The sequence below is a fragment of the Rhinopithecus roxellana genome, chromosome 5 (assembly GCF_007565055.1).
Source record: "Rhinopithecus roxellana isolate Shanxi Qingling chromosome 5, ASM756505v1, whole genome shotgun sequence".
Classification (NCBI taxonomy): Eukaryota; Metazoa; Chordata; class Mammalia; order Primates; family Cercopithecidae; genus Rhinopithecus; species Rhinopithecus roxellana.
The window spans coordinates 123,959,241-123,985,522 of NC_044553.1; the positions used below are offsets into that span (position 1 = coordinate 123,959,241).

The 26,282-nt window shown below is 40.3% G+C and overlaps 1 protein-coding gene across 5 annotated transcripts in view; it reads left to right on the forward strand.

The window, feature by feature from the left end:
* TJP1 (tight junction protein 1) overlaps window positions 1-26,282 on the forward strand; it is a 131,127-nt gene that overhangs the window by 94,154 nt on the left and 10,691 nt on the right. For 3 of the 5 annotated variants that reach the window (XM_030931096.1, XM_030931097.1, XM_030931098.1), the window contains exons 11-23: window positions 1,840-1,990; window positions 4,861-4,969; window positions 5,946-6,165; window positions 6,441-6,625; window positions 6,728-6,823; window positions 9,884-9,966; window positions 10,858-11,068; window positions 11,366-11,466; window positions 17,115-17,465; window positions 17,809-18,048; window positions 18,696-19,568; window positions 19,708-19,805; window positions 21,004-21,231. In XM_030931096.1, coding sequence (XP_030786956.1) covers window positions 1,840-1,990; window positions 4,861-4,969; window positions 5,946-6,165; window positions 6,441-6,625; window positions 6,728-6,823; window positions 9,884-9,966; window positions 10,858-11,068; window positions 11,366-11,466; window positions 17,115-17,465; window positions 17,809-18,048; window positions 18,696-19,568; window positions 19,708-19,805; window positions 21,004-21,231 — 2,946 coding nt within the window. The remainder of the gene's footprint in view (window positions 1-1,839; window positions 1,991-4,860; window positions 4,970-5,945; window positions 6,166-6,440; window positions 6,626-6,727; window positions 6,824-9,883; window positions 9,967-10,857; window positions 11,069-11,365; window positions 11,467-17,114; window positions 17,466-17,808; window positions 18,049-18,695; window positions 19,569-19,707; window positions 19,806-21,003; window positions 21,232-26,282) is intronic. The other 2 variants (XM_030931099.1, XM_030931100.1) reach the window with 1 other exon arrangement.

Sequence of the window (26,282 nt, forward strand, 5' to 3'; positions counted from 1 at the left end):
GACTAAGTATGAAATGTCAGTCATCGAAGGCACATGACACTGTTGGTGAGATCTGGCCAAAAGTTGTCTTCTAACAGTGGTTTTCAGAAGCCAGGTTTTACTAAAGGGTGGATACTGTGCTCAGTTTTTTTACTTTCTGAAGCACATTAGATTGGTCAGGGTTAAAAGAGGATTTCCAAAGACTTATAGTCTTTTTGTTTTTGTTTTGTTTTGTTTTAAAGAGGGCCTCACTCTGTCACCCAGGCTAGAGTATAATGGTGTGATCATTGTTCACCATAGCCTCAAACTCCTAGGCTCGAGGAATCCTCCCACCTCAGCCTTTGGAGTAGCTAGGACTACAGGCAACCAGCCAGGAAACCCAGCCAATTGTTTTTTGTTTTGTTTTGTTTTCTAGTAGAGACAGGATCTTGCTGTGTTGATCAGGGCTGGTAACAAACTCCTAGGCTCAAGCAGTCCTCCTGCCTCAGTCTCCCAAAGTGCTGGGATTATAGGCTTGAGCTACCACACCCAACTAGACCTGGAGTCTTAAGGACTTCGAGGAAATATTTAAAGAGCTTTCAGTACAGTGGGTTTAGGAGAGGAATCTATGAGAATGCTTTTGACCTGGCTAGGATACCACTACAACCAAGGGACTTGGACCATTTGTAGTAAAGCTGGTAAATAGTTTCATGGAGGGATCAAGGATGCCACCAGCCAGTGAGAGACCTCTTCTGATTCTCAGGCTCTTACTGTTATGACAGGCTGATGTTAGTTCCAGGTCAGGTCACCCAATCAGAAGTGAATAAATAGTAAGTTCTGAAAGTTCAGGTGATCTCTAGTTGGCTTAAAGAGACTAGAAATCTCTCCTTCCTCAGCACATTCATTCATTTATTTGACTTGTGTTTTTTTGTTGTTATCTGTTAGTTTCTAATAATTTGGTTATTACATAATAAAGGCTATAGGGATTTTTTTCTACCTTCTTGTCAGAATAGGTAAAATAGTGTATTTTCTTGGCTAGGAATGTGGGAGTACTTATGAATACCTAGAAAGGAAATATTGTGGGTAATTTTTAATTACAATCTGTTTCTGTCCGGTCAATTCTTATAAGGCATCTTTTAGTATTTGTTTTGAGGAGTGTCACAAGGTTTCAACACTACACTGATGCTAGAGGTGGGTGTGTATGCATTATTTTTTTTCCATTCAGAGAACTAGAAAGGGACAGAGATTGGATGTGGGGCTAATCTAGAAAGGCTGAATGACTATATGATTTGCATTGTAAAACTCAGAGGGGCAGCCAAGTAAGTTAACTACTGTCAACTACTGAAAGAGTCCACCAACTGCAAAGTTTTTTTAAAAAATCACTATCTATTGCATGTAGAAATCACAATGCTTGGAGCCTTATTTTGACTCCATCGTGTCAGGAAAATTAGTCAATTTATAGTTCAATATCTACCTTTATTTTAAAAATTTTGACTTTTCAGTTATTTAATAGAAATGCTGTGTGATTTGGGGTAGAAAAAATGGAAGATGTTTTTAGCCATTGGGAATGTACCGTGTATTCCCAAGACTGTTTGAGAGTTGAGGAAACATTGTTTTACAAAGTGATTTTATAAATTAGTTATGTAAAATAATACTTGCATATTAAATTTGAATATTCCAAAACTTTGTTAATCAGAAAATAGTGTTATTAAGTCTGGTTTGAATTCTAACACTAAATTTTATTTAGTAAATCAATGGTATGTGGGAAGTTTTAGAAATGATGTTTCTTTATTTAATTTTGAATGTAGTTTTCACTGTAGTGTTTGCTATAATGTTTTAAGCTCTTCTTAACTGTTTCAAATGAAATACCTGTTTTAACAGACCCAGCATGAAATTGGTAAAATTCAGAAAAGGAGATAGTGTGGGACTGCGACTGGCTGGTGGAAATGATGTTGGAATATTTGTAGCTGGCGTTCTAGAAGATAGCCCTGCAGCCAAGGAAGGCTTAGAGGAAGGTGATCAAATTCTCAGGGTACGTCAGTATTGCAACTTACATGGGTTAGAAAGTACTTGGATCACCAGAAAAAGGTATCAAACAACAAGCTTACTACTGTAATTAGATTGTAATCTGTATGCAGTCTCCATTGAGCCAATTAAACTTTCAAGTCAAAATCCATCAGGTCTACCTTATGCATAACTTCTCATTTCCCATTCTTGTATCTTGCTCTTGTTTACTGCTATATTATGTGTTAGTAAAGAATATGACATTTCATTTCTACCACTAGTGTTCACAGAAACAGAAGAAGATAAGTCTTATATCCCGATGATAATATCTACCAGGTAGTCTTTGGAAGTTCAACTAAACGTTCAGACTGGCAAGACTCTGCCATGGGCCACAACTTGCCGGCAGGCAACATCCAGTGTTCCACTCCCATATGAGTCATCTTGAAGCAGGCCACACAGCCTCTGGGACCTTCTTAACCCCAGATAATGGCTCAGGCACAGGGAGATGGAATTCACCTTAAAGGCGGATGTGTAAGCTGCCTGGCTTTGAAACTTCATGCTCCACAAGAGACAGAATCTGTTACATAAATCAGCAAAGCCCAGGTTAGATGCAGATTATCAAGAGAGTCTATAGAGTCCTCCCTTCCTTCCCCATAAACAGTGTCATCTAGTGACATAGTACCATCTTAATCTGTCTCCTGTTTCTTCTTAAAATATCCAAACCTCCATTTGATTTGCTAGATTAAACTATGTCCCATTTTAATCAGAAGGTATCTGTGCGTTGTAAGCTCCTGCATTTATTCTGCCTCTCCACCACGAAGTCTTTACCGTGGCCTCTCTATTCTGGTCTCTTTCTGTGTTCAGCCTGCCTCTTGCCAGTGTCCTGGATTCAGCCTCCTCTCTGTTCCAGAATCTTGTAGCTTTGTTGACTTTCTTCTCTTTCTGTCTCCCGTGGTTCTTCATCTGTCTTCCACTGTCTTATTTGTCCTGTTTTGCTGTTGAACTTGTTGAAGGATGTGGTTGAGGCCCTTGCCTGTTTTCTTGTCAGTCATTGTGGTCATACAGTTTTACAGCCTGGCTTCCACCTTCACCACTACTGAAGCTCAGTTTTCAATAAGCCGTGGCTGAGCTAATGTCATCCTCAAGCCTCATTTTCCTTTATGTTTTAGCAGCGTTTTGACTGTCTGAATCTTTTTTGAAGTACTTTCTTCCTTAGATTCCATAATACTGCCATTCTGGTGCTCTTAATTTTTTTATCCTTTTCCTGCCTTCTTTACTGATACGTTTAAAACCTGGGGAACGTTGGTTATTCTCTGCTTCTCTTGCTACACTGTCTCTTTCTTGGGTTTGGTTGCTCAAGTGAGCAGCTCACAATCAAAACCTTTTTCACTCTGAGCGATTTCCTGAGCCCTGTCCTTTGCTCATTAAATCCTCCTCTTTTTCCCTTCAATCTTAGCATGTCAGAAAGTCAAGGCATCATCGTGACTTCAGACCTATTTCCATCTGATCTGATATGGTGATTCTTTCTGAAGATGTTTACATAGTTGTCAATCAAGTTATGTCAAAAACATTTAAATACAACATGTATTATAATGTTCACTATACCAAGGAAATTAAAGAGACCTATTTTCTTACCCACCTCTTAATCCTGTTTTGAAGTAATCAGGGCATACATTTTTTAAATGTGTCTTTTTTTTTCTTTTCTTAAGACAGCGCCTCACTGTCACCCAGACTGAAATGCAGTGGTGTGATCACGGCTCACTGCAGCCTTAAACACCTGGGCTCAAACGAGCTTCCCCTCAGCCTCCTGAGTAGCTGGGACCACAGGCATTCACCACCACACCTGGCAAATTTTTGTATTTTTTGTAGAGACAGGGTTTCACTGCATGGCCTAGACTGGTCTCAAACTCCTGGGTTCAAGCGATCCACCTACTTTGGCCTCCCAGAGTGCTGGGATTGCAGACATGAGTCACTGCGCCTGGCTAAAAAATGTTTCTTAATAGTTCAGTTTTGTTTTGTATCATAAAAGTGGTACATGTCAGATTTTTTTGTTTGTGGGCTTTTTGGCTTTTTTTTTTTTTAATCTGGAAAATTTCCAAAAGGTGGAAAGAAGAAAACCTGCCTGTAATCCTGCACACAGTCACTGGTGACATTTTGATAAGTTCATTTTGGCATTTAGAAGCTTCTAATAGAAGTAAATATTTACTTGGCAAACACTGAGCCTGCATTACACAGATGCTGCTACAGGGATGCCATAGTGCAGACTGTCTTTTCTAATCGCATTTTCTTTTGATTTTTTTTCTCAGCAACTTGTAAAAAGTTATCTTTTTTTTTAATCTAAATAGGTTAAATTTTACAACAGATTATCTTAATGTCAGGACACACTGAATCTATTTAAATAAATTTATACCTTCAACTCACTTTACTTACTTTGTTTTTTTTAAAATTAGAGGGTATTCTTTTCTCCAAAGTAAAATAAGTTTTTTCCTCTTAAAGACATGATATTTTCGGCCGGGCACGGTGACTCACGCCTGTAATCCCTGCACTTTAGGAGGCCAAAGCGGGCGGATCTAAGGTCAGGAGTTCGAGACCAGCCTGCCCAACATGGTGAAACCCCGTCTCTACTAAAAATATAAAAAAATTAGCTGGCCGTGGTGGTGGGCACCTGTAATCCCAGCTACTCGGGAGGCTGAGGCAGGAGAATCGCTTGAACCTGGGAGGTGGAGGTTGTGGTGAGCCAAGATCATGCCATTGCACTCCAGCCTGGGCTACAGAGGGAGACTGTCTCAAAAAAAAAAAGAGTGATATTTTCAAAATAGGTAGACTGAGAGTATCTGTGTATGTTATTTTCATATTCTTAAACAGCCAAGAATGATTTATGAAATCTTATTTTAACAGGTAAACAACGTAGATTTTACAAATATCATAAGAGAAGAAGCCGTCCTTTTCCTGCTTGACCTCCCTAAAGGAGAAGAAGTGACCATATTGGCTCAGAAGAAGAAGGATGGTGAGATGCTGTCAGAAAATGGAGGAGATAAACCTGTGGAGTTTGAGGACTTACAGAGGGATTTATTCCATTTTTAAAAAATAAGTCACTCAAAGTTGAGTGATGAATGAATTTGTTAATCTCAGAGAAAGTTACGTATTCTGAGTCATTTAGGGGCACAGAATTTCAGATGATTCTCATTAGCAGAGCATGCTAATATGACTAACCTTTATAGTATTCTCATTTAAATAAAATGCCGTCCAACCCTGTGCAAGTGATGGAAAGTGTTGATTTATTAGCCACCAGAACCATACAAAAGTATGTATGAGCAGCTTTCAAATTTTGTGCTAATGTTTCTAAGCAATACACTCAGTTGTTTATTAGCACTAATTCAAGAGAAAACCCCATTTTTTCTGTAATAAAGTAGATACAGTTTTCACTTAGAGCCAGGGTTCTCAGCCTTGGCACTGTTGACATTTTGGACCAAGTAATGTGGTTTTAGGGGCTGTCCTGTGTATTGTGGATATTTAGGAGCATTCCTAACCTCTGCTCACTAGGTAAGATGCCCCTAGCACACACCCCCTACCCTTTCAGTACACAGATGGGACAGTCAGAGCTACATATTGGCAAATGTCCAGTGTTGGATGGCGAGGGATAAAATTACCTTTATTTGAGAACTGCTGATTTAGATTTGGAAATGTCTATAATGTTTGCAGATAAGTTAGGAGATATAATAGAAAACAAGCATGTGGCTTTTGACAGGTTACTTAATGTATTTTCTGCATCAGTTTTCCTAGTCTGCAAAATGGACATACTAAGAGTTTCAGTTCTTACAGTGATGAAGACATGAAATAAAATACTTAATACAGTACCCGGCACATAGTAAGAATTTGTTGGATACTGTTATTGATATTATCATAGCATCTTTACATAATACACTCTTTCAGATTGTTATCCCACTAAATATTGATAATGTGTTTGTTTTTGTTCCTTTTAGTTTATCGTCGCATTGTCGAATCAGATGTAGGAGATTCTTTCTATATTAGAACCCATTTTGAATATGAAAAGGAGTCTCCCTATGGACTTAGTTTTAACAAAGGAGAGGTGTTCCGTGTTGTGGATACCTTGTACAATGGAAAACTGGGCTCTTGGCTTGCTATTCGAATTGGCAAAAATCATAAGGAGGTAGAACGAGGCATCATCCCTAATAAGAACAGGTATGAATGCTTGGATACTTCTCACAGAGTGGATCAAGTAAATGATGATAGATCATTTCAATCCCACTGGGAAATTTTGGTAATGTAAAGAATTATTTTTCATTGTGCTCATATCTATAACTGGCTTAGCTTTACAAACTCCTCTTTGTTATAACCATTAAGATTTAAACTGCGTGTGAACTTCTATCCAGTGTTGTACATTTCAGTTCATTGTGGGTCTTTTTCCATTTTGCATTTTAAATGCCCTTACTTTAATTTTCTCCTTTCTTGTGTAGAGCTGAGCAGCTAGCCAGTGTACAGTATACACTTCCAAAAACAGCAGGGGGAGACCGTGCTGACTTCTGGAGATTCCGAGGTCTTCGCAGCTCCAAGAGAAATCTTCGAAAAAGCAGAGAGGATTTGTCTGCTCAGCCTGTTCAAACAAAGTTTCCAGCTTATGAAAGAGTGGTTCTTCGAGAAGGTAGTTTATTTTCTACAGACTGACCTAATAGCCTTTAACATCAATATGCTTAAGAAAGAAAAGGTATAAAATATGTTGTTTTTCGTGTGAATTTCTTTCCAGCTGGATTTCTGAGGCCTGTAACCATTTTTGGACCAATAGCTGATGTTGCCAGAGAAAAGCTGGCTAGAGAAGAACCAGATATTTATCAAATTGCAAGTAAGTAGCTTCAGGGCTAACTTCAATGAGGTTGGGAGTTAAACCTCTAAAGTGAGTGAGTTCTGATTCACTCACTCAATGAAAATAAGACTTTTTGTCAGTGAAGAATCAGCAGTTTATCCCATTCTTTTAATTTGGTGAGAAAATCCCAGTGACCATGTCCTTGTTCCACCAATTCTTTTAATGAGAAAAAAATCACTGTTTAGGAAACTCTTGGCTTCATATGAAAATTGGATAACATACAATGTCGTTGAATCCTCACAGTCATGCTCCGAGGTAAGGAGTATAATATCCATGTTACAGTTGAGCAGCCTGAGACTTGGATGGTGATTGTGTGGATCCTTACCAGTTGCTTCAATCTAAACTTCCTAGTGACCCTCAGTGAACGAGTGACAAGACTCGGCTTTGACCACAACCCTTTCTTGCTCTCCAGCTCTTAGAGTCATTAAACTGACAAATACACAAATAGTTGAAAAGGGTAATAAAACATTGCTAATGTTATCAGCTGTTGTTATTGCAGACATTTATAACAAGATAGTAAGTATAAGTATTGAGGTTGCAGTGCTTTGTTTGCCAAATACGTTTTGCTTACAGATCCTTGTTTTATTTACTTTATTTTTTTAGAGACAGAGTCTCACTCTTGCCCAGACTGGAGTGCAGTGATTAGATCATTGCTCACTGTAGTCCCAAACTCATGGGTTCAGGCAATCCACCCACCTCAACCTTCCAAGCAGCTAGGACTACAGGCATGTGCCAACACGCCTGGCTAGTTTTTTATTATTATTATTATTATTTTTATTTTTTATTTTTTTTTTTTGGTAGAAACGGGGTCTTCCTATGTTGTCTAGGCTGAACGTGAGCTCTTAGGCTCAAGTGATCTCTGGCCTTGGCCTCCTCAAGTGCTGGGATTACAGGTGTGAGCCACTGCACCTGGTTTTGTTTTATTTTTAAACTGTTTTTGTAATTATAAAAGTGCCATTCTCTGTTTCGAAAAGTTGGAAAATTAATTTTTACACATATCATCACCACCCTATATTTTATTCCATTGTATTTTCTTCCACTCTTTTAAGCATATTTTGGCAAAGTTTTATTTATACTGTTTAGAAAAGTTTATATCCTATTTTCCTTTTTCATAGGTAATGGCATATTTTCATGTCATTATTCTGCAATCCTGCTTTCCAGAGAGTTGTGCTGGGCATTTTGTTCCCACTGGTACTATATGACCCTCAGTAAGTTTGGTTTTTGTTTTGTTTTGTTTTGTTTTTTTTTGAGATGGAGTCTTGCTCTGTCGCCTAGGCCGGAGTGCAGTGGCGCAATCTCAGCTCACTGCAAGCTCTTACCTCCTGGGTTCACGCCATTCTCCTGCCTCTGCCTCCCGAGTAGCTGGGACTACAGGTGCCTGCCACCACGCCCAGCTAATTTTTTTTTTTTTTTAAAGTAGAGACGGGGTTTCACCGTGTTAGCCAGGATGGTCTCAATCTCCTGACCTCGTGATCTGCCCGCCTCGGCCTCCCAAAGTGCTGGGATTACAGGCGTGAGCCACTGTGCCCAGCTGACCCTCAGTAACATCTTTGCACAGTGTTAATTTAAAGAATCAGAATATCATCTTTTCTTTAATACATTGCTTTTCATTTGATTGCCAATTAAATTGAATAAGGATATTTATTTTCTGAATATCAGAATATTTGCAGACAAATAATTTGAGTAAAATTTGAGCAAGTTAGAAAGTGTTTATTTCTGTCTTCTTAGTTTTTTCAGAAGAGGTTTTGTTTTGTTTTATTTTGTTTTGTTTGAGACAAGGTCTTACTCTGTTGCCCAGGTTGGAGTGCACTGATGTGATCTCAGCTCACTGCAACCTCCGCCTCCTGGGTTCAAGCGATTCTCCTGTCTCAGCCTCCCCTAGTGGCTGGGATTACAGGCACCTACCACTGAGCCTGGCTAAGTTATCTGTAGATGACATTTCACCTGAAGAAGTTGGTGGTGACCCTTATCCATAACCAAATTTAGGATTTTTAGATTTGGGAAAAGCAAGTATGATGACTTACAAAGCTCTGCCTTAAAGGGTAATACATTGGTTTAATCAGGTTTACTCCACAAAGAGGAATTCAGGTAGCTTAGTTGTATATCTTCTTTGAATCTAATGACAGTCTTTTGAATTGAGGAGTTAGTCGCATTTTTTTTCCAGCCAGAATTCCCAGTTGGTCTTTCTTCTTAATTCTCCAGTGTTCACTAGATTTGAAATTCTGCCCTGCTTGCCCGTGGTGCTTTGTCTTACGGTAGTCTCATTCTCTAAAACCATTTATCTTGACCGTCAGTGTGACTTGTCTTTCCAGATCTCTGCCTTTGTCTGATCTCTGAAACACCAAAGCTCTTCCTTTCCTTTCATCCTTGTGACCACAGTCACAAACGTTGCTGTGCTCTGAGATGGTGGTTGGAAACCAGTCCAAGCTGCATTTGGCACATTGTACACCAGTGAAGACAGGTTGCCAGGATGAAGCCATAGGCTGTCTCACAGTTACAGATGAACAGCTCCCTGCCCCCAGGTTCCCCTTCTACTGATGTAACTAAGGTCTCTAACCCAGAACTCCCTAGGCAATCTGCTGTAGCACCATTACTGATGGTTGATGGACATGCCAAGGTATTGACCTCTTCAGCCAGTAGTGGCTGGTTAGAGCTTGGCAAAGGAGCAGCCTCCTCGGTTTATCTCAGTGTGCCATACAAATAATATTTTCTCTGGATGTCACAGTGTGAAAAGGGGTGGGAGGTAGTGCCGTGTTGAGCCATGTTAGAGCCCCAGGCAAAAGAAAACAATGTGCATTCCTATATATTTTTTCTTCTTTAATGGCTAATTTTTTCCCAGACTATTAAAGTAGTTGGAAAAATAGTGAAAAAAAAAAATGAGAAGTGTGCATATTAAAACTTACTTTAAGTACTGCATGCATAAGACAGTTTCCACAAAGTACTGTCCAGCCCGGCATATCAGTGGTGGCCAGCAGTTGAGAAACTCTGATCTAACCAATGAAAATTTGATGTCTTATTTTGTCCTGACATAATGAATAGAGAGTGAACCACGAGACGCTGGAACTGACCAACGTAGCTCTGGCATTATTCGCCTGCATACAATAAAGCAAATCATAGATCAAGTAAGTTATTAAAATTTGGCCTATTTCATTATGTTATTGTGGTTTTGAGTGGGATGGGATTTGGTTAATTTGAAAGTAGAAGGTATTTTTCTAAGACTATTACTGACATACTATAAGAAAATTAAGCCCTTACTGAAAAGCATTATAATAATTACTTTCAAGGGAATAGTTACTGTAGGCATCAGAAGATGATTTTTCATTACCAGAAAACAAGTGTATGATGTTTAGATGTAATTAACAGACTGCTTATATATTACATCAGTACAATTCAAGTTGTAGTTTGATATTTACATTCATAAGGAATGTCAGGAACATTAAATTCTTAAACTTACTTTTTTTCTAACTGTACACGGATAATACTATCAGATTGGGGTGTTAGGGCTAAGTCTTAAAAGTGAACTTCATAGAAAGGTTTTTTAGAAATTTGGCTAGAAATGGAATTGAATTAAGTTAAAATTAGTTTTTTAATATGTGCTCCTGAGACATTAGAATACAATTAAAGATCCGTTACCACTGAAATTTTGTTTGTTTTTGTTTTTGAGGTAGGGGCTTGCTCTGTCACCCAGGCTGGACTGCAGTGGCGTGATCTCGGCTCACTGTAGCCTCCACCTCTCAGGTTCAAGCGATTCTTGTGCCTCAGCCTCCGAAGTAGCTGGGATTACAGGCGTGCACCACCATACCTTGCTAGTTGTTGTATTTTTAGTAGAAACAGAGTTTCTCCATACTGGCCAGGCTGGTCTCGAACTCCTGGCCTCAAGTGATTCACCCACCTCGACCTCCCAAAGCGCTAGGATTATAGGCATAGCGTGAGCCACCGCACCCAACTGAATGTGATGATTCTTAATTAATGATGTCTTGTGTCTTTGTATATATTTTGCTTTCTTTTTCTAGGACAAACATGCTTTATTAGATGTAACACCAAATGCAGTTGATCGTCTTAACTATGCCCAGTGGTATCCAATTGTTGTATTTCTTAATCCTGATTCTAAGCAAGGAGTAAAAACAATGAGAATGAGGTTATGTCCAGAATCTCGGAAAAGTGCCAGGAAGTTATATGAGCGATCTCATAAACTTCGTAAAAATAATCACCATCTTTTTACAAGTGAGTATGTTAAAGGCCTTCTTTCAGCTTACAATGTCTGGGCAACATTAAGTAGGCCAAAATGTTACAGTGTTCAAATACTAAAACTTACACGATCTTTTCTTGGAAAGCTTCCTGTTGTGTTAACAGCTGCTGTTTGGTTAAAAGAAAATATACAGTAGCAAAATAGAAATTTCAGATGTTTGCATCCTCAGATACCATCTTTCAGTAGTGACAATTTAGCTGTAAGCAGGGTTGAATTCTTCTGACTTTTGGCAGTGCTCTAACCATAAAACTACATCGTTAATTTATTTTCAGCTACAATTAACTTAAATTCCATGAATGATGGTTGGTATGGTGCACTGAAAGAAGCAATTCAACAACAGCAAAACCAGCTGGTATGGGTTTCTGAGGGAAAGGTAAGACATTTCCTGTTACATTTTTGACTTGTTCCGTAAATTATGTAACTAATCAGAGATGCTTTTGAGATACCAGTGCTTTCTAATTAGATCAACATATTGGAGAAATTTAGGGAAAGTTAGCTTTTAGGTTTTTATAATTTGTGTGTAGGGGTTATGAAAGTTGTTTCTCATGGTAAGAGAATTCTTAAATTTTCTCACCTGTTGAATTACCACTACAGTAGGATTGTCTCCTAAAGAATCTCAAATTATAATGAAGAGCAGGTTGAGTTCTGATGCTACCCCTATCTGGCTATGAATGACAACTTTGAGCCTGGCTTCAGTTTCCTCCTCTGAAAATGAGGGGATTTGGAGGCCTAGATGAGCATCTCCCAAAGTGCTGTCCTCAGCATTCTCAATTCAGGACTTGCTCTGAGAGAGAAGGCACTATGAAGGCAAGCAGCAGGTGGGAAATAAACCCTAGACCCCTTCAGGAGTATCCTGGTACCCACTGGCATTTAAAGGCTCTGAGACATCTTAAAAGTTAAAAAGCCTACTACATGCATTTCCTCACATTTATTTTTCACTCAACACCTATTAATATTCTTACAACATACTGGGAGATATTGAACAAAGTACTAGCTCCTTCCTGGCTTTGAATTTTGTTTTCTATATGTCCAAGTGGCCAGCTTTAAAATAACTACTTTCTATTGTCAGTCTTTCTGGTTTTATAGCAATCTTTGATGGGAAGGTCTATTTATTTTGTCTGGAGAGTTAATCGTTTCCTCTGAGTACACCATTGAAGGAAGCTTTTTTTTTTTTTTTTTAATGTCTTTTACCTTTTTCAGATCAGTGCAATAAGTTTTGGTTATTAGGGAAGATTGAGAATATCTCTGGTTTTTATTTTGTTTTTTGTACTTCTTGTTGGTTTGGTTTTTGTTGTGTTTTGCCCCTGCATGATCCCTATCTTCCTCTGTCTGGCTGTGGCTACAGATGGCTCTGAGAGTGCATGCTGCATGCTTAGGACCCCCCATGTCCCCTACCCAGACATACACAGCCTCTGCAAGGAGAGCTATTAACACTGAGAGGCAGTGTCTATTGTTCTCACGTATAGTAAGGTGCCAGAACTATGGTTTTTCTCTTTGTGAACCAGTCTGGGGGATGGACCATGTATATAATAGAGCCTAAGACCACTCTGAAGATCACCTGGAACTTGATAGGAAAATGAAGGTGGAAACAAAGCACACCACTTTACAGGAACACGCTATTACTAATTTCTACTTTTGCAGCACTTGAGAGGATTGTAGTCTTCTTCATGCTAATCTTCTATAGCAACACAATTCTATTAACGTCCTTTGTCAGGTCCAGTGTTAATAGCTTGCACTAGTGAATTCTTAAAATGAAATTAGTCTGTAAATGTTTTCCCAAAATGCACAAAGTATACATGTCTACTACCTGAGAGGCTTTTTTAAAATCCACAAATCTTAATTTTTTGTAATTTCTTTTCGTGATATTCTTGTCTGCTTTCTTTGCTTGGTTTTAAAGTAAAGGTCCAATTTTATAGCTTTTTATGTGAGGAAAAACAGGTTATTATCAGGCTAAACTGATGCGTCTTGTAAGGCAGAAAACACTGTTACAACTTAAAGTTTATCTTCCTGTCAAGTATATTTCATAGAATAGATTCTTAAACTAAAACCACTCCATTTCACATTGACTTTCCTGAACCAACTATTTTGACCTAATTGCTAGGAGTTCCTTTTTACAAGATCTAACACAGTCTTATATGTTCCCTGCTAAACCAGGAAAAGTCATCCTGAGGCTTTCTTAACATATTTCCTAGTTCAAAGCAACTCATCGTTCTTGCTCACATACGCATTTCAAACCAGCTGCAAAAACTAAGTGGATTGATTAGTTCTAAGTTATTTTTGCCCGGACTTTCAATGTTTCCTTGAGTGGCTACTGGATTATAGTATTCAGAACCCTGGCAAGTTAAAGATTAGAGTAGATAGCAAGAAGACTTTTCTTCTGCAACAGCTATTACCGAGTTTGGAAGCCATTGAGACTTGTTCAGAGAGATTGTGCTCTACCAGGATAGATCCCTGGATTCCCACTCTCCCCATCCCAGCCTGGCAGATACTCTCTCGAAAACCAGAGTATGGGGAGACCTGACACATCCTAGTCTTTCTTATCAGGAAGGTCGTGCTCAAGGTCAGAGTCTTAACAAGCCAAGCTTGGGGACTGCATGGAAAGCTCCATTCAGGCAGTTTGACTCCCAAGACCATGCTTCTGGCACAGCAGACCTGCAGAGCCACACCAAACCTGCTAGTTAATAGCAGTGCATCTTCCTGGAGGACAAGAGTTTTATATTTGTCCTTCAGTCCATGCTGAAGTGGAAGAAATACTTTCTGATTTCTGGATTCCAGATCCTTCAGCTGTCATGACTAAGCACAGTGTCTAGGCAGGGTCTTCAGGGAGTGTTCTTTTTAATCCAGGTACTAGTGTCACATTAGCGTCCAGTGATAACCTGTTGATTGCAACTCTGTAGCTTCCTTTCCCTCAAATACTTCTCACTTTCTTTCTGATCTACTCAGAAGACAATCAACATAAACTATTAGAAACTGAGTTCTTAATTACTTGCAAAAGAAAAGCATTACTGTATTTTTCCCTCTCCATCCGTTGGATACTGCTTCTATGAAAAATAATAAAGAATTTCTTCTTAATGTGGCAACCACCACGTAGGTGATGATTTTCCATTGTGTTTCATAACAGCCTTAAGGGCCAAATGTTTAACAGGTTGTTTTAGTCTACTCTTGAACTGCTGTAAAGAACTACCTGAGACTGGGTAATTTATAAAGAAAAGAGATTTAATTGGCTCACAGTTCTGTGGGCTGTACAGGCTTCTGCTTCTAGGGAGGCCTCAGGAAACTTATGGCAGACAGTGAAGGGGAAATAAGCATGTCTTAATTACATGGTTGGAGCAGGAGGAAGAGAGAGAAGTGGGGAGTGCTGCACACTTTTAAACACACAGATCTTGGGAGAACTCGTATCACAAGATAGCACTAGGGGGATGGTGCTAAACCATTAGAAACTGCCTTCATGATCCAATCATCCCCTACCAGGCCCCACTCCAACACTGGGAATTATAATTCAACATGAGATTGGGATGGGGACACGAATCCAAACCATATCATTCTGTCGCTGGTCCCTCCCAGATTTCACATCCTCCTCACTTTGCAAAATAGAATGGTGCCTTCCCAACAGTGCCCCAAAGTCTTAACTCATTTCAGCATTAACTCAAAAGTTGAAAGTCTCATCTGAGACAAGGCTACTCCCTTCTACCTAGGAGCCTGTAAAATCAAAAACAAGTTAGTTACTTCCAAGAGACAAAGGGGATATAAGCATTGGGTAAATACTTCCTTTTGAAAAGGGAGAAATCTGCCAAAACGAAGGACCTCTGGTCCCCATGCAATTCCAAAAGTAAGTAGATTAGTCATCAAATCTTAAAGCTCCAAAATAATCTCCTTTGACTCCTCAGCTCACACCCAGGCTACACTGATGCAAGGGGTGGGTTTCCAAGGCCTTTGAAGCCATGCAGGGCACAGCCCCCGCAGCTGCTTTCATGGACTGGCATTGAGTGCCTGTGGCTTTTCCAGGTGCATGGTACATGCTGTTGGCAGACCTACCTTTCTAGGGTCTGGAGGACAGTGGCCCTCTTCTCACAGCTCCACTAGGCAGTGCCCCAGTGGGGACTCCGTGTGGGGGCTCCAACCCCACATTTTCCTTCCACATTGCCCTAGAGGTTCCCCGTGAGGGCTCTGCTCCTGCAGCAGACTTCTGCCTGGACATCCAGGCATTTCCATACATCTCTGAAATCTAGGCAGAGGCTCCCAAGCCTCTACTGTCTGCCTCTGTACACCCACAGACTTAGCACCATGTCAAAGCTGCCAAGGCTTAGGGCTTGCACCCTCTGAAGCAACAGCCTTAGCTGTAACTTGGCCCCTTTTGACCATGTCTGGAGCTAGAGCAGCCATAATGCAGAGCACCATGTGCCGAGGCTGCACAGAGCAGCAGGGCCGGGCCTGGCTCACAAAACCATTTTTCCCTTCTAGGCCTCCAGGCTTGAGATGGAGGGGCTTGAGATGGGAGGGGCTGCCACAAAGGTCTCCGAAATGCCTTGGAGACATTTTCCCCCATTGTCTTGGCTGTTAACATTCTGTCCCTCCTTACTTAGCAAATTTCTGCAGCCAGCTTGAATTCCTCCCCAGAAAATTGGTTTTTATTTTTTACCACATGGCCAGGCTACACATTTTCCAAACTTTTATGCTCTGCTTCCCTTTTAAATATGAGTTCCAGTTTCAGATAATCTCTTTGTGCACACATATGAACACATGCTGTTAGAAGCAGCCAGGTCACTTCTTGAATGCTTTGCTGTTTAGAAATTTCTTCCACCAGATACCCTAAATCATCTATCTCAAGTTCAAAGTTCCACAGATCACTAGAGCAAGGGCACAGTGCTGCCAGTCTCTTTGCTAAAGCATAGCAAGAATTAATGACCTTTACTCCGGTTCCCGGTAAGTTCTTCTCTGTCTGAGACTTCCACAGCCTGAACTTTATTGTCCATATCACTATCAGCATTGTGGTCAAAACATTTCTACAAGTCTCTAGGAAATTCCAAACTTTCCCTCATTTTTCTGTCTCTTTTGAGCCCTCCAGACTGTCTCAACATCTCCCCATTACCCAGTTCCAAAGCTGCTTCCACATTTTCAGATATCTTTTTGGCAATGTCCTACTTCTCTGGTACCAATTTACTGTATTAGTCCATTCTCACACTGCGATAAAGAACCATCTGAGACTGGGTCATTTATAAAGAAAAGGTTTAATTGGCTCACAGTTCTGCAGGCTGTACAGGCTCCTGCTTCTGGGGAGGCCTCAGGCAACTTGCAGTCATGGTGGAAGGGGAAGGAAGCACGTCTTACATGACTGGAACAGGAGGAAGGGAGTGGGGAAGGTGCTGCCCACTTAAAAAAACATCTTGGAAGAATTCTACCACAAGACAGTGTGAGGGAGATGATGCTAAACCATTAGAAACCACCCCCATGATCCAGTCACCTCCCACCAGGCCCTTCCCCCAACACTGGGGATTACAATTCAACATGAAATTTGGGTGGGAACACGAATCCAAACCATATCAGTTGTTTCCTAAACATAAATATATTAGCTCTTGTCCAACTTTTGAACTGTTGGGTTTATTTCATAGGTATTCCCCTGTGTGCTGTTCTGTCAGTGTGTCCTTGTTTCTGTGAGCTTAGTTTGGTAATTCTCCCTCTTCCCCTTGCTTAAAAGGGCTGAAGAGCTAGTGAGTAGGTTTTATAAATCTGAGCAGTGTCAGGGTTTCTTCGTCGTCTTCTGGGGCTGGGCCCTGGAGTCTGACTTTGTCCTGGCTTACCAGCCACTGTTTCCTTCATCCATGCCCTTCAGATCTCAAGGGGTGCTCTGTGTGTCTGTGTGTGTGCTTGTGCAATCTTCTTGACTTTTCCTTACCAGAAGTTTTAAGAAGTAGATGTGACTTCTCCAGAGAAAGATATCCTTTTCAATCTCCCTTATACGATAAAGGCCATCTCTTAAAGAACTACTGAATAAAATTTGTAATTTACTTTTATTTGACCCAGGCGGATGGTGCTACAAGTGATGACCTTGATTTGCATGATGATCGTCTGTCCTACCTGTCAGCTCCAGGTAGTGAATACTCAATGTATAGCACGGACAGTAGACACACTTCTGACTATGAAGACACAGACACAGAAGGCGGGGCCTACACTGATCAAGAACTAGATGAAACTCTTAATGATGAGGTTGGGACTCCACCGGAGTCTGCCATTACACGGTCCTCTGAGCCTGTAAGAGAGGACTCCTCTGGAATGCATCATGAAAACCAAACATATCCTCCTTACTCACCACAAGCGCAGCCACAACCAATTCATAGAATAGACTCCCCTGGATTTAAGCCAGCCTCTCAACAGGTAAGCAGCAAACATTCAACGTTTTGTAGATAGAGGTGCATTATTACATTGTAGAATGTGGTGATTGAATTAAAAATATATATGTTGTCCTCTCTCCAGATCAAGAATTAATCTTCAATTTCAATTTGAGAGTACCAAGGACTTAATTCTAAATTTTGTGTGTTTGTCTTAACACAGCAATGTACTGGATTTTTTTTTTTTTTTCCGAAAAGTTTAGGGCATGAGGTCATAGTTTTGTTATTCAGCACACTTAAAATGTATGTCTACCAATCACTATAAATTGAAGTGGGAGGTTAGCAGTAAACAGAAACACTATATTTAAAATATTTTAAACACTTCACAGAAAGCAGAAGCTTCATCTCCAGTCCCTTACCTTTCGCCTGAAACAAACCCAGCATCATCAACCTCTGCTGTTAATCATAATGTAAATTTAACTAATGTCAGACTGGAGGAGCCCACCCCAGCTCCTTCCACCACTTACTCACCACAAGCTGATTCTTTAAGAACACCAAGTACTGAGGCAGCTCACATAATGCTAAGAGATCAAGAACCATCATTGTCGTCGCATGTAGATCCAACAAAGGTACCTGTGCTGCGGTGTTGCACTAATTTGTTGCTCTCCATCAATCTGGCACATGATCATTTTTGCTTTGCCCTTTAAGTGTTCCTTTTGCTTTTTTACTGTGGGCTTGTACACTGTAATGCTTTCAAATCAATACAAATCATTTCAGTTTTGTAGTTTGCATGGCTTCCATTGGTATACTGATTATTTGAAAACAGGCCTTTTAATTGAGATTTGTGCTTATTGTTTATTATTTTTATTTTTGGCTTTCAGTATCTTCCAGAATTCCTTAATAAGTAATCGAAACCCATTATAAACATATTTATGTGAACACAGATTATGATGCCCATAAATTTTCTTTAGGATTTTTCAGTGTCAAAATGAGGTGTAATCAATAGTTTAGTGCGTTAATTTTCTACTAAATTTAATATTTATCTTAACTCACTGTTTAGTACATGCTGAAAAATAAAAGCCCCTACCTGCATTATAAATTTTGAGCTTTCACTTAAACCAGCATTTTCCACTAATCTTGTCTATCCTGATAATAAATGGTAAAACGTACCATTTTCACATATTAAATCATAGTATAATATTTAATCATAGTCTAATAAAATAGACTAGAATTAAAAACAAGACTTTGTCCTTAAATGTGAATTTTTTTTATACAGGTATACAGAAAGGATCCATATCCCGAGGAAATGATGAGACAAAACCATGTTTTGAAACAGCCAGCCGTTGGTCATCCAGGGCACAGGCCAGACAAAGAGCCTAATCTGACCTATGAACCCCAACTCCCATACGTAGAGAAACAAGCCAGCAGAGACCTTGAGCAGCCCACATACAGATACGAGTCCTCAAGTTATACGGACCAGTTTTCTCGAACCTATGAACATCGTCTGCGATACGAAGATCGCGTCCCCATGTATGAAGAACAGTGGTCATATTATGATGACAAACAGCCCTACCCATCTCGGCCACCTTTTGATAATCAGCACTCTCGAGACCTTGACTCCAGACAGCATCCGGAAGAGTCCTCAGAACGCGGGTACTTTCCACGTTTTGAAGAGCCAGCCCCTCTGTCCTATGACAGCAGACCACGTTATGAACAGGCACCTAGAGCGTCTGCCCTACGGCACGAAGAGCAGCCAGCTCCTGGGTATGACACGCATGGTAGACACAGGCCGGAAACCCAGCCCTACCCTTCAGCAGGGCCCAAGCCCGCAGAGCCCAAGCAGTATTTTGAGCAGTATTCACGCAGTTACGAGCAAGTCCCACCCCAAGGATTTACCTCTAGAGCAGGTCATTTTGAGCCTATCCATGGTGCTGCAGCTGTCCCTCCGCTGATACCTTCATCTCAGCATAAGCCAGAAGCTCTGCCTTCAAATACCAAACCGCTGCCTCCACCCCCAACTCAAACTGAAGAAGAGGAAGATCCAGCAATGAAGCCACAGTCTGTCCTCACCAGAGTTAAGATGTTTGAAAACAAAAGATCTGCATCCTTAGAGACCAAGAAGGATGTAAATGACACTGCCACTTTTAAGGTAAATATGTCTTTACTGCCTTGGATGCATAGGCACACAGTTTAAAAGGCTTCTTAGCTCTCGCCTCCCCCAGTACATGATATCTGTTCTGTAATTATCTGTTCCTTAGGCATATTTGTCTTTTTTTTTTTCTAAACAGCCTCCAGAAGTAGCATCTAAACCTTCAGGTGCTCCCATCATTGGTCCCAAACCCACTTCTCAGAATCAATTCAGTGAACATGACAAAACTCTGTACAGGTGAGTGCACTTTGCGCTCTTTGTGGCATAGAACTGACCAGGAATTTATCCCTCTTAGTCAATGAGAAAACCTTTCACTGTGTTAGTAGAGGAGAGGTGTGAATAGGAGGAGTTTGTCCTTAAATACAAGCTATCAGCTCTCCTAAACAGTGATTCTAAAAAAAAAAAAAAAAAAAAAGTAGAACTTTATTATGCCTTTTCTGACAAATCTTTATACCTTTAGCAAACTTTCGGAAGGATAGTCTCCAAGCAGATGATTAAATAAACATTTTTAAGCTCTGACATTTGTATTATGTTTTTTAGTTTTAAAAGTGCTTTTCAACATGTGAACTCTTAGTTTCCAGTGGTGAGGAAACAGACTCAGACTGGTTAAGATAACTAAATCATTCAGTGAGTGTGCATCAGGTGCTTGCCCTTGTGCTAAGCACATCAGCATATTGAGGTGACAGTGTTGTTCTGCATTGTAGAGAGAGATACTGAGGCTGAGAGGGTTAAGTAGCTTACAAGACTTCTTAGAGCTGGAAGAGAAACCTGGCCCGCTGCTCCTCAGCCTGAGCTTTTTCCCATGGCCTCATTGCACTGCCAATAAGTGACAGATTAGATTTGAATACAGGTCTTCTGATTTTTTTTTTTTTTTTTTTTTTTTTGCCTGAATATATGTTTGCACTTATGATAAAGAAGAGAACTGTCTAATATGCGTTTACTTAGTGACTTGCTTTCTTCCTCATCTGCTTTCTATGCCTTCTAGAACTTGAGACCATATAGAGTTATTCGTTCATATGAGAATCATTGAGATCCTGGACTGAGTTCTTAAAAATCCCTGTGAAAGTTCTTAAAGTCTATCATTGACTGTTCTTGGCCTTCGTATATGTACTTCTCAAGATGCTCGCTGTCCTGGTTGCATTCCCCTTTGTCTTTCTGGTTACTTCTAAACTGCTGTCCCCTAATCATATAATCGTTTAGCTTATTAAATTGTGTTAAAGGACTCATGAGCCAGAAAGAGGCTGCCTTTTGAGGATACTCTGTTAGGACATGGGATTTGAAATATCCATTCTAACTGTTGGACTGCTCAGATCCTCAGTAATCACAGCAGTTAGTAATTATTGACCTTTTGGTCAAGGTAAGATTTACATGTTCTACTTCCTTCACAACATTACTATCTAAAAAGGTGTTCCATTTGTCATTCATTATCTGCTAGGGTCCCAGAACCTCAAAAGCCTCAACTGAAGCCGCCTGAAGATATCGTTCGGTCGAATCATTATGACCCTGAAGAAGATGAAGAATATTATCGAAAACAGCTCTCATACTTTGACCGAAGAAGTTTTGAGAATAAGCCTTCTGCACACATTGCTGCCAGCCATCTCTCCGAGCCTGCAAAGCCAGCTCATTCTCAGAATCAATCAAATTTTTCTAGTTATTCTTCAAAGTAAGCTATTTCACCTGGCTTTTAAAAAATAGGATGCAGCATATTAATCTCGTGCAGTTCAATATATTTTGAAGAAAAATAGTTTAAATGTAATATATGATTTCTGTAGGCTCTAGTGGTTCAGCATTGTACATGCTTTTTTAGTTCTGGGATGTGTGTTTTGCTTTTAAAGTCTGCTGTTAGATGTACACAGTTTTTGCATTCACAAAGATGCTAACATCACAGGGTTTTGACGGAAGACAGTGTCAACTACAAGGACCCTCATTGTTAGGTAATCTTCAGTCTTCACTTCTGTACACACACATAATGACCTCATGCTGGTTCTTTTTCTTTTCTGTTTTTATTTTTTAAATATAAAAACAGATGTGAGGAGAATCCTGTTTGAGGGAAATACCGAAGAGGTTTTTTGTTTTTATAAGATTTCTGATCCAGTTTTACAGGTGAGGGAAAATGACAGGGCAGAGCTGGGACTGAACCCAAGTTTCTTGACTCCCAGTCATCTTTCCCCCGTGCTTGCTGCTCCCCTCTGTTTGCTCATCCCCGGGTTTCATGTTAGTTTGTTCTCCTTTCTTGTGCCTGCATGGGTTTGTGTCTCCTGCTGGTTCTGTGTATCTGGTTGAACCCTGACTGATAAGAGAATTTGGTACTGATAGTTGGGTCTAAGCCCACACAGGCTTCATACCTCAACAGAACAAAACCCGCAAGAGCAAAAACAGATGTGGATTTGTCAAAAGAAATCCATGTACACAGTTACAGGGGCTGGCTAAGCAAGTCGTATTTCAGAGGGCAGTTGGTCAGGAAGGGAAGGTTTTGAGCTACTGCAGAGTGTGAGATCACGGAAGGCCTAAATTCTCATTCAGAGGGCTCTACTGATTAGGCCAGGCCCTCCCAAGACCATCTCCCGTCAACTGACTGGGGACATAAAACCTGGAAAATCCCTTCATAGCAGTACCCAGCCAGATTGACGTATTAGAATTCATCACACATAGTATTGTGTCTAGATTAAAAGCACCTAGATTTTTCCTTAATTAGTTACATGGACTTGGGATTATCTTGGGAAATTATTTGTCATTTACTATTGTGTGAAAACTGTTTTAGAATGTACTTTAAAACCACTAACATTAAAACCTAATTTTAATTACCACTGCTTTTTCTAAGACATCATTCAAAGTGAAGACTTAAAACATTTGTTTTCACTCTCCTGTGTTTAAGGCTTTATGTTTACAGAAGAAAGCAGTTTATGAGAATACAAATGCAAACTGAGAGTGCTGCAATGAGGGTTATATTAAATGCAAATCGTGTCTTCCACTAGTGTTGTGAACCTCCCCTTAGCACAACACTAGAAAGAGGTTGTGGCATCTAGATGGTGTCTAGACTGAAGTGAGCTAGGCACAATGTAAACCCACACAGGCGCACAGCTGGGTTCATACCTCAACAGAAAAAAACCCACAAGAACAAAAACTGATGTGGATTTGTCATTAGGAATTCGTTTACATTTACAGTGTTACAGGAGTTCATTTACAGTTATCACAGTAGCATCTAAATGGTGTCTAGCCTAAAGTGAGCTAGGCACTGAGCCTTAGGAGCTCACCTTTGGGTGTACCCTTTAGTTATTATTTTTACTAAACACCGTTAAACACATTCATTCCTTTCAGAAGAAGGTTCATGGGTGTAGTTTAAAGATATCTCTTATTTATCGTTTTACGTACTTGGTAAATAGAATACAACCTTAAAAGATTATATGGCCAGGCGCAGTGGCTCACGCCTGTAATGCCAGCACTTTGGGAGGCCGAGGCGGGCGGATCATGAGGTCAGGAGATTGAGACCATCCTGGCTAATACGGTGAAACCCCATCTCTACTAAAAATACAAAAAATTAGCTGGGCGTGGTGGTGGGCACCCGTAGGTAGTCCCAGCTACTCGAGAGGCTGAAGCAGGAGAATGGCATGAACCCGGGAGGCGGAGCTTGCAGTGAGCTGAGACTCTGTCTCAAAAAAAAAAAAAAGGATTATATTTAGATCTAAAAAGTAAACTTTTGCCAGGGAATCGATTGAAATGCATGTTTGCTTTGTTTTTCTAGAAAGAAGACTTAGCTTATTTGTGATGTATAACTTCAGGGTGTAGAACATTGCCTTGCATACAGTGGGGGCTTAATAATTGTTGAGTGAATGAAGCTTAAAACGGCGTGGTGTACTAGGTGCATCCGCCACCCTCCTTTCCATTAACACAGCTCTGGAAGGAGCCTGTATTACCTGGTCATTGTTTTCACAGGGATACATTGTGAAATAGATGACATCTGTCTTTGTGAATTTACTCCCTGCTGCTGTGAGTGAGAAAAGTATAATTTGGGATGGAGACCAGTATACTTTTTTTTCCTTTGTAGTGTGAAATTGAAACTCTTTATAATTGTGCTACATTTTCCTATATAGGTATTTAATGGTTAGAGAAGTGGAAAGGAGAATAAGGGTCATGGAAGATAACTAAGAGGGAAGTTGTTTCTGTAACTTCCCCTTGTAATGGTTTTTCATCCTCTTATCCAATGAGTACGACTTCATCGACTGGAAAATAGCTTAAAATGTAGAACTCTGTCCTGCATTTCAAAACCATTGACTGTCTGTCACTAAATAGACTGCCTTCAGGCATTTATTTCTTTCGGTAAAATACAGGAATGGCAAAATTTTCTTCCTCCAGATGATGTGTGCTTATGCTTCATTAAAAACACACCTCAGAAATGGTGAGAATTAGAGACAGAAAATAATCTTTGTTAGCACAGGACAGATGCCCCAGGAAGCAAGCAGATAACCCAGTCTTACAGTTGCATAGAGCTGGATTACAACTGGAAAGGTTAGGAGACAGTAGCTTAGACATTTCACCTCCAAAGTCAATGGGAGGTTTCCCGGATTCTAAGACAGTGCAAGAAGAGCAGTGTCCCTCCAGGGCTGGGCACATGTCTCCGCCCAGAGATCGAGTCAACTTCTTCAGAACAACCAGGGATTTTTTGTTATCAAATCTACCTTTCAGGACTCAACTCACTCTGAGACTTCCAGGTCTCAAATGATGGTGGTTTTTAGCTTTTAAAGAACTAAATGTAAGAGACTGATGTTCAGTTGTTTGTGTGTTTGTGAGACATCATTAGATGAGAGAGAGTCTGAGCATCAAGCATGCAGCTTCACCAGTAAGACTCCACCACCACAGGGCCCAGCTTACGATTGCCGATGCGGGAGGTCTTGCTAGAAAGGAACATGTGAAGTCTGGCCAGGTTTCAAGCCAGGCATGTTTATATCTGTCCATTTACCATTCCCCTCCCAGGGGCTCGGTGTAGCTCTTCTGTTGTGTTACTTTTTCCTGTGTCTTCACTTGCAGTGTTTCTTTTGCCCAGCCTTTTTTTTTTTTTTCTTTAATAGGACATTTCACTCCCACTTATTCAGAACCTGCTGATTATCCTTGATCGCCACTCTTTGATTTGATAAATTTCTTTGCTCACTATTAGCAGCTGCAACAGAGGTGCAGAAGGAGCAAAGCTCAAACACATTGCTCTTCACTGCAGTACCAGTTAAAGTACATGGAGGGTGGGCCAGCAGATGGCATAACTAAGTGACTGTGTTTTATCTATCTTTAATTTCCTTGGCCAAATGAGAGTTAGTGATATGTTCCTTTATAGACCAAATTATGGTGAAATCGTGGATGTTGGTTATTTTTAAATGACATTTGAGTTCCATTTGCTGCAAATTTACTTAGTTAGATTGACCATTTTCTTTCATTTTTCTGTTGCGCTTGCTTTGCCATCACCTAGATTTCTTGGCTCTTACACTAGCTATGACTACTTGAAAAGGAACGTCAAGTGGTAAGACTGGCAATTAATGTGAGGCTGTTCCGTAAGGTGTCCCTCGCTGTGTCACTGGCATTATGTGCACGTTCAGGTTTTAATGTCATTGTCAAGGGCTTAGTCTAAATTCATGAAAGCAAGATAAAGAAGCCAATCATGAGACTTCTTCAATGCAAATGGATGAAAATGACCGGGATGTTCCAAATGCGTTTGTTATTGTGGGTGCACATAAAGCTAGTGCGGCTTTGGCATTCAGCAGTAAGGTTTAGATGGCAATGTTGCAATTATGGGTCTTCTAAAAAGATTTGTGTGAATTTTGTGTTACATATTAACAATTGGCAATCTGAAAAAATAAGCATACATGGCACAATTTGACTTAAATGAACCTTGTAAGATAAAGCAGTATCTGCGGCTCTAGCAGTCATTTAACCAAACAATGGACCTGGTAACTCAAGAGGAAATTTTAAAGTAAAAGCTCCAGTTTTTTTGGTTTTACGGAAACACAGATACGCCCATTGTGTGTGGCTGCTTTGAGGCTATAACCGCATAGTTTGAATAGTTGTGACAAAGACTGTATGGACCAAAAGACCAGAAACATTTACTTTCTGGTGTTTCAGTGAAAAAGTTTGCCAACCCGTAGTCTGCGACATCTGTTTTTGTAGTGCTCCGAGTATGCCAGATGCCAGATACAAAATCAGAAGTGGGTCTAGGGCTGGGCGCGGTGGCTCATGCCTGTAATCCCAGCACTTTAAGAAGCCGAGGCAGGCAGATCACTTGAGGTCAGGAGTTTGAGACCAGCCTGGCCAACATGGCGAAACCCCATCTCTACTAAAAACACAAAAATTAACCAGGTATGGTGGCTGGCACCTGTAATGGCAGCTACTCGGGAGGCTGAGGCAGAAGAGTCGCTTGAGCCTGGGAGGCAGAGGTTGCGGTGAACCGAGATCACGCCACTGCACTCCACTCTGGGCGACGGAGTGAGACCCTAGCTCAAAAAAAAAAAAAGTGAGTCTCAGGAAAATTTGTGCCATGATATGTTTTCAGAATATTTGCAAGACTTTCTTAAATCTGTCAATGTTATTATCTTTTGTAAATAACAATTAAATATTAAAATATACCCAAAATTTCACCTGCCTTTGGTTGCCATTTTCTGGATGTTTTACTAATATTCTTAAAGTATTTGTGTGTCTGGACATTTCTTGTGCCGATAAATGGTTGAATCTGTT